Here is an 8,725-nt window from a genome sequence, read left to right as displayed (position 1 = left end):
GATGGAACTGTCATTTTAGGGGTGGGGGTAGGATTTGATATTGGTTTTGTATATATCTTTACACATTTAATTGTTTTCCTATTTACACGCTTATCCTGCAGTAGTAGTAGTATTCTATTTTCATTAAAAGTGGTAGTTTTCTTTTCCTAACCCATTAGTCTCTCTCCCTTATTCTCTTTCTTGTATCTTCCTGAGGAGGGTAGAGGGGTTGACAGGGAGGGAGCGTCTGTCCATCATTTAATGGCCAGCCCAGCCCTGAACCACGACAAAATTACTGGTGCTCAAGGTGAGGCAGACAGGGATTCTGTCAGATTTGGGCTCGCTCAGTTAACAAAGCATCAGGCTGTTTGCTTTGAGTCTCGAGGGGTTGGAACTCAAAATGGACAGATTGCATCGTGTCCGAGCGCAGTGTTATGTTGTGTCCCGTTAGTGCTTTCCTCAGAGTGTTAAGTGCCGCAGTGCTGCCCTGCCAGCCGCACGCGTTGCGTTATTGTTTTCTTCTCTTTAGTGTCTGTTTGCTGGGCGATCCGTGCGGTTTTTCTTTGGACTTTGAGAATGATTTATGCTGTGATGATGCGGGCAGTGACTTTCCCTGGGTATGTCGGGAGCTCTATAGTTCTGGGGGATGCTTTAGGGGTGCTGGGGTGAGCCTTTGTGGTGGTGGGGGCATCATTTTTCCTGGTCTCTAATACAACACATCTTTTGGTCCCCAAGGAGAGGCTATGTTTAAACATTGATGGTTTTTCCTCACAAATGCCTCAGTCAGTGAAGCAGAGTTGCGAGAAGAATGGCAAGGATCTGCACCGCCTGCGGGTGCGGGGTCTGTCAGCCACACGCGTCTGCATTTTTGCCTCGGGTGCTTGCGGCGTGGGCTTCAATGTGAGCGTTCAGAACGTGCGAGCTCTTGCTCTGTATTTTTTCACCTGAAGTATTTTAACACGAGTACTCGAAGCAATGTCTGAGCGTGTTAGCACCTGTGCAAAGCTTCCCTACCTCCATTTCTTTCTTCTCTAAGAAGCCAATGTTTGCTCCGCATTTTCTTTGCTGCTGGCCGGAGCCCAGCTCCGCAATGGTGAAAGGCTGGCTCCTGTATCAACATCAAAGAGGCTAGGATCAAAAGCTGATGTGGGGCCTCACCTTCCCTGGGAAGCACTTCCGTAGACCCACAAAGCCTGGGGCTGTACACTTCTGCACTTGGCTGGGTAGCCGACGTTTTCCCCTCTGTTTATTCACTTGCTATCAGGAGCCTGGCTATCAAAGCGCAAACGACGGGGTCCTGCTCCACCACCAAAGGGGCTAGGACTGAAAGCTGTTGTGGGGCCTCACCTTCCCTGGGAAGAGCTTCCATAGCCCCACAAAGCCTTGGGCTCTGCGCTCCTGTGCATCTCTAGGAAGCCAACGTTCACTCTGCATTGTAATTGAACCAACAGGGCTTTTAAAAAGGGAAGTTGCACTTCAAAAACCTCTTTGTTTTTGAACTGAAACCAACTGACAACTTTGTAGAAGAACTATCTTTCAAATGCTGTTGAATTCCAATACCAGGTTTTAGTTCAGGAAGTGCCTGAACTGTAAACTCTTGGAAAGTATCATGGTAAAATGTTGTTAGATGCTTTCTGTTTTTAACCTCTTCCCAAAGCATCAGTTGCTGGCCACTGTCAGGAACAGATTGCTGGGTTGGGCCTTTTGAACTGTATGGCCATTCTTATGTTCTTATGCTACACTGATAAGTACTCTTTATTTGGGGGAAGAAAAAGTTTTATTGGAAGATCAGTTGCAAATGAGATTTTGCTGCACTGTGCTCATCACTGTGTTGTGTTCTTTTCTTCTTCTGCTCTCCTTACTTCTGTATGCAGGTGGACAGGCACAGCTCAGTAGCTTCAAGTTCTTGCTTCTCTGGATATAGAGAATCATGTTTAGGGATGGCTGTTGCAGTCTGACCTTTTCTTGCAAAAACTTAGTCCACCCTTATCAGTTAATCACTCTTGGTTGATGGTTATGAACTTGTCTGCTACGATTACAGGAATGGCAAAATATGAGTATGTTTAACTTTATAATTCACTCCTCTTAAACAAAATACGGAAATAAAACACCAGAGGACTGGTTTTTAACTTTTGCTCTGCATATTTCATGCTGTCATAATTCAGGGCAATACTTTTTACGTCTATAAATAACAGTAATAAATATTTGTTTCCTAGGTGTGCCTTGCAATAGCTCATTATTCTCAGCCAACAGATCTTCAGCTTCTCTTTGCATTTGAGTATGTTGGGGAAATATATCATAATCCAGGTATGATTTTTGTCTCTTTTTTGTCCTATCTCATAATACATAACTTTAGTAAGACTTCTGTCTAGAAGCAATGGCAAAAAGCATTTGAGGCTTTCTCCAGGGATAATGAAATTGGTTTGTCCTGCACCCAGCTTACTACTTTTGGTTATAAGTCATTCGCTGTGATAGACATTAATGACCAAAATCAAAAGAAACGCCTTTCCTGTCTGAAACAAAACAGCACCTATGTCAGCATGAATACTCATATTTTTTTCAATTCACGCTTCGATCCTCCTATTGTATGTCTATATTGGTACTCTAGGTACCTAGCTAATCTCCCATCAGGCAGGCTTGTTCACCTGCCCTTCTTTTGGGAATAAGTTTCTCTTCTGGTGGTATTGCAGGAGGATTTGTGCAACTTGGGACTCCATACCTTCTTTCCTAGAGGCTTACTAGGCAGTTCTTACCACTCAAAACCTCCACCACCCCTGCTGAGTTGGAGCTCACCCTCTCTGCTCAAGGCCAATCTCCAACTGAACCTTGTCAGTTAGGTAAGCCTGAAAAAGATGCCTTTGGAACTTGATTTCTAGTGTAATGCTGTGCGGTCACTGCTTAGTGTTCCCCAGCCAATACACAGCTGAAAACCAGCACTTCTAGTGTGATAAGCCTCCAGATAGAGCAAGTACCATTGATGTAGTTCTGTGGTACTGAAGTATTTACTGAGCAGCTGGCACTAGAAACCACTGATCTGCCTGTTACCAAATTTGAATGTTGCGAAATTATGAGCTCAGGCCTTTTAATTTTGCACAAAATAATGCATGTATTTCATGCAGGTGCCTACATGACTGCATACGTGACTGTGCATGCACAAGAAAATATGTGCATGTGATTATGTTGCACACGTAATTATACCTATAATTTCTTACCTGATAAAACTTGGGCAGTTATTGAGTTTCATGTACTTTAGAGTTATAGAGTACTAGGGAGGAAGCCAATTTGCAGATAAAATTACAGTAAAATGTTAACGTGGAGTGTGAACAGAATGTTAGTCTGCCACAAAGTTGCCTTTACTCAGTCCTTAAGATACCATTTGCTGTATGAAAAATTATCTAGTGGAAGAATTACATAAGGTGGGTAAAAAATGTTGTTCCTCTGGAGCAGCAGACCAGAATGGCAAAAGTTGTTGTTCTGCTCTGCTGCAGTTGCTGGAGAAAATAATTTGGAATACTTATGGTTTGGGTTGAGGTTTTTTGTTGTTGTGAACCCTTTGCTTTTACAGTTCCAACACTGTTTTACTACTCTCTATCCCTGCTAGTCCCAGTAAAGCTGAAATACTGTCTTTGTGCTTCTTGAGGAAGCTCTGAGGTATATGTACAGCATTTTTCCCAGGCTGTATTTGATAATCATATATCCTGCCTTTGAACAGTGGAATTACAACGTGTTTTGGTAATCATTGTATTTCTCTGTATACTGTCTTTGAGCAACTATTTCATTCTGATTTTAGTCCAGTTTTCTTCTGAAAAACATAAGTAATCTGAATACTAGTGCGAGAATGAAGTTGACAGAGAAAGCAGGAACTGCACAGTCCCCGAGATGACAGTAGAGGCATGACGCTTTGTTTGGGCAGGCACTTACATCTTCACAGGCTTGCTATAGCTAGGAGCTTTCGTGAGTAAGGTAATAGGGTTGAGACTCAATTTCACTTTCACCTAAAAATTTACTTCTGAGTGTCAAGAAACAAAATGTAGTCTCGTTTGACACAGCTGACTGCCTCCTTGGCACTTAAAGAATGACCAACAGGGAGATCCTGCTCTATTAGTAACAGACCGTAACATCATCTTGGTCCCTAGCCACAGAATGGTAGGCCATCTTTTTGTGTGGCTATAAATACATATATAAAATACATACGTATTTTAACCTGGCCTTCAATTTATTTTATTTGCTGCTAATACAGCAGTCATTTAAAGCTGATGAAATTACATAAATTTTATTTTGCTTTCTCCATAAGGTACCTAATTAAACGAAAGCCTTTAATAGTTGTGAATCCTTTATAAGGGGTTAATGTTTTTAAAACATCTCTAACTTTGGCATGTTGAAGAGAGAAATCTTGTGACTGAAGATAACATTCATTCCTGAGTGTTAGTATGTCTTGCTTTCTGTCACACAGCACAGCATACCAATTTTATGTTGTTCCTCTGTTGGAATTGCACAAAAAAATTAAAAGTACACCTTCATGTATCACCAAGCTGTCATTAAATCACTGATCTGTTCTAATACAAAAGTAGGTAACGTTAGTCCTGATGCTAGTGGCTCATCCTTGTAATCAGGAAGAGTTTGATTTCTTTCTTTATTTTTTTAATGTGTATTGATGAATTTTCTTTTCCTAGCAAAGAAGGTGAATGGAATAGACCCAGGAGGTGGTGGTGGCAGCAGCATCGGCAATGCCAGTGGTCAGCAGACACCTTTGTTTGAAACTTACTCTGATTGGGATAGAGAAATCAAAAGGACAGGTGCATCAGAGTGGAGAGTTTGTTCAGTGAATGAAGGTTATATGATATCTACTTGGTAAGTTTCTCTTGTAAGGCAAGTAGATGAAAACAAGGCAGTCACACTGCCTGTCTCCTCTACCAAAACCTTCATCCTACCTAACCGTGCACATCACCTCTTAAATGTGCCACTCTCTGGAGAGGCGCTCAATGGAAAGATCCTGCAAGTGTTGTCATTAAAGGAGATGTCATATTTTGGCATCTGTTGCTTTCATGCTTTTGTACTTCCCTCTGAAACATGCAAATTTCTAAACAAAGACATCTGAGCTGTACCAGTGATAGGCAAGACTGTGCCAACATACAGGACATGTCATGCACTGCAGCATTACAGGCTGGTGTGTTAAACAGTTAGTAAGACAGCATTGCAGCAATAGAAAAGCTGGTCAAATATGTAGGGAACAGTAACCTTTTGTTTCGTATTTTTTCTCTAAGCCTTCCAGAATACTTTGTGGTCCCATCTTCCTTAGCAGATCAAGACCTTAAGCTGTACTCCTACTCTTTTATTGGGAGACGAATGCCAGTAAGTGTAGTCTTTATTCTGTTACTGTTATCACTGTACAATATTAATCTTAAAGTTATGTTTGCCAATTAACATAGTTCTGTGTGTACCATTAAGAAAAAAAAAAAGTACAGAGTAACACTAACCTGCATTCTTGTTATTTCTTTTGTGGTTTTTTTTCCCCATATTTAGTTATGGTCCTGGAATCACCCTAATGGGAGTGCTCTTGTGAGAATGGCCAACATTAAAGATGTATTGCAGCAAAGAAAAATCGATCAGAGGTAAAAGATGAGTTGTGTTATTCTTTGATCAGACACAGGATAGCGCAAGTGGTGACTGTGTAACATACAGCAGCAGTTGGTAACTGTGAGCATATTTGCTTCATCATGTTGTAGTCCAATAGCTTTTGATAAACTGTTCCCTGAATACCGTTCTGGCACGATTTCTATTCCAGTTTTGAATACAGAATAATTTTTCAAATTTTAAGGGATGTATACTTTTTAGAGAGCTAGTCGTTCAGATGACAAAATTTATTGTAAAAGGATCAGACTTAATCTTTTCTATTGATGTTACTGTGATGCAATTTATGTTGGTGGAGATTTTCTTACCTGCTTCAGCAAGACACAATAAAAAACATTGTGGCACAGTTCTAGAGGTTTAGTGCCACAGTGTGCGTGGTCTTTCTGTGACCTATTTGTCATTCAGTGTCTTTGATGAAAGATGAAGGCATTTAGTATTTTGCATAAGTATTTACTAGCTTGGTGTTTTTTGGTTCAATTTATAGGGTGACATTTTTGTAGTGGTACCAAAACTTGCATTGTGTGTGTTAGGCTGGAACGCTGAGTCTTCTTGCAAACCCTGTCGGATTTCCTGGCTTTATGAACTTTGTGTGTTCTGTTTATTTAGCATAGAAAAGTCTTACTAAAAATTGTTGAAAATTAAAAATTGAATAGAGCTGTTTAACCATAAGCCAGCCACAGATTTTTAATTTCCCAAACACGTTGTTTTAATGATCCAGCATTTCCTTTTTTTTTTGTTTTGTTTTGTAACTTGCAGATACCAAAATTATTTGAGTCCACGGCTTTTGTGGCAGGAGCGACATATGTCCTGACTATGAACTAGGACACTTTTTTTTAAATAAGGTGCATTTTTAATGTGGTTTTAGTTGTTTGCAGTTAGACTGTGGCCTGTTTCTTGAAAGACTGTCTCTCCCTTCCCCAGTAATAATATGGCTACTTCTTTTCTTAGGATTTGTAATGCCATAACTCGAAGCCATCCTTTGAGAAGTGACGTTTACAAGTCTGATCTGGACAAGTGTCTCCCCAGCATCCAGGAAATCCAGGCCGCGCATATCAAACTCAAACAGCTGTGTGTCAATGGTATGCTGGACTGTCCTTTCATGGTGGTTATTTTCTTGAAACACAACAAACTCTAATTGATCTGGCTAACAGGAGTAGTTTTTTGAAGTTGTTCTGCAATATACTTCCTTTCCTTGTTGCAGAGCCTTTTGAAGAAACTGAAGAGAAGTGGCTGTCCTCACTGGAAAATACTCACTGGTTAGAGTATATTAGGTTTGTACCATTAATAAAATGATGATTAACGAGATGTGAAAAATTTGAAGGATTCTCCATTGTAGTATTTGAGTTAGGTAAACAGATATCCTAGATACCTTTTTCTTCTCAAGTGCAAACCTGTTATACTAACTGTTGTTTCACTTTCTTTTCCTGTCTAGATCATTCCTTAAGCATTCTGCTGAGCTTGTGTATATGATGGAGTGTAAGCACGTTTCTGTAGTCCTACAAGGTAATACAACCATGTAGCACACTGTGATCCTTAGCATTAGTATCATAATGTAGATAAACACATTTAGATAAAATGAACTGTAATCCTCAGACATAAACCCCATTGCTTCTAAATGTTTTAGGCCTTTGAGGGACTAGAAAGGAAAATAATTTTGTTATGTCCCTGACCTGTAGTCCAGTCCATAGCATCAAAGGAATATTTCATTTTGAGACTTTTTGGTTTTTATTCTGATAATGATATCATAGAATCAAAACTTTAGGGCCAGGTTTTGTACTGTGTTAATTAGGCTAATACTCCTATCTAAGTTTTATTGTGGGGTCCTGTATACAGAAGTATTTCAGTAACAGTGGCCGCTGTGCAAGTACAAAAAGATAGTCCAGAAAAAAAAAAGGCACTGAAAAATTGCTCATGAAGAGATCAGAAATTTTGTAATTTCTGTAATTACAAGACCTGTTCAGCTGGTATGTCCCACTCTCCCCATATAATGGCCTTCCAAAAACTGCTTCAGAGTGGAAAATATGTTGAAAACTTCCAGCAACACGAACACCCTTCTTCTGAGCACATCTTGGTTTAAATAACAGACGTTTAGGTGAGCATTTTGTTCTTGATGTGTTCATTCAACCTTTTCTAATACTGTGAGTCTCAGTTAAAAAAAAGAAAAGGGCAAAAAAACCCCAAACAACCAAAAACCCCAAAGACAAACGTGTTTTTTTCTTCTAGCTTTTTTGAAACTATGAGAACAATTACAGCAGCAAAAAGCACGTTTTTAAAAGAAATTCAAAGAAAAACACTAGACTAGTTGCCACTTTTTGCTCTTTGAGATCTGATTCTGTATATGTGCATATATACCTTATGTGTTTCATATATTCTGTATGTTATTCACAGAGGAAGAGGGACGGGACCTGAGCTGTCTTGCTGCTTCTCTCATTCAAGTCATGCTGGATCCCTATTTCCGAACAATTGTTGGATTTCAAAGCTTAATACAGAAGGAATGGGTCATGGCAGGATACCAGTTTTTAGACAGGTGTAACCACTTAAAGAGATCTGACAAAGAGGTAACAATGAGTTGTATTTATATGTGATAACAGTATCTGGTTAATCTCAGCCTGAACATTTATTCACACAGCAATCTAAAAGGTCTCATGAGAGTTTCAGGTCTTGTGAAACTCATGTCAGAGAAAATCAGTCTTTGCGCAGGATAAAGATGTATTTTCTTTATCCTCGGTAGCCATGTGAGAATCAGTGAAGCACCAGGTGCAGTCAGCTGGGGTTTTATGTTGCTTCAGTGTTATGCATGAAAAGTCCCACTGTTACAAATGCTAACACAGCTCACACTTAAATTTACATAAAAGGAAGTTTTGGAGAGGGTGTTTTTGTTTGTTTTACCAAAGGTATCTGTTTTCACCCCCATTTTTTTGAATGCAAAGCCATATCAATATGCAGTACTTTTCAAAGTACTGAGCTGATAGAGAAGCACTGCAGCTTTATGAACACAGCTACCCAGCTGCCACACAGATGAATAGAATGTGGCAGATGAAAACTTCTTTAAAAGTCCCTTCAACCCAACACATTCTGTGATTCTATGGTAAATCAGGTGCAGTGCCTGATCTTT

At 39.9% G+C, this 8,725-nt stretch overlaps 1 protein-coding gene across 1 annotated transcript in view; it reads left to right on the top strand.

The window, feature by feature from the left end:
• Window positions 1-753: 753 nt before the first annotated feature.
• MTMR10 (myotubularin related protein 10) overlaps window positions 754-8,725 on the top strand; it is an 11,498-nt gene continuing 3,526 nt past the window's right edge. The window contains exons 1-9 of the mRNA XM_010184057.1: window positions 754-879; window positions 2,196-2,286; window positions 4,653-4,830; window positions 5,244-5,331; window positions 5,503-5,591; window positions 6,559-6,689; window positions 6,812-6,881; window positions 7,043-7,113; window positions 7,999-8,168. Of these exons, the coding sequence (XP_010182359.1) occupies window positions 754-879; window positions 2,196-2,286; window positions 4,653-4,830; window positions 5,244-5,331; window positions 5,503-5,591; window positions 6,559-6,689; window positions 6,812-6,881; window positions 7,043-7,113; window positions 7,999-8,168 (1,014 nt within the window). The remainder of the gene's footprint in view (window positions 880-2,195; window positions 2,287-4,652; window positions 4,831-5,243; window positions 5,332-5,502; window positions 5,592-6,558; window positions 6,690-6,811; window positions 6,882-7,042; window positions 7,114-7,998; window positions 8,169-8,725) is intronic.

The sequence above is a fragment of the Mesitornis unicolor genome, unplaced genomic scaffold (assembly GCF_000695765.1).
Source record: "Mesitornis unicolor isolate BGI_N332 unplaced genomic scaffold, ASM69576v1 scaffold3495, whole genome shotgun sequence".
NCBI classification, from domain to species: domain Eukaryota; kingdom Metazoa; phylum Chordata; class Aves; order Mesitornithiformes; family Mesitornithidae; genus Mesitornis; species Mesitornis unicolor.
This window is presented reverse-complemented; position numbering and strand designations above follow the sequence as displayed.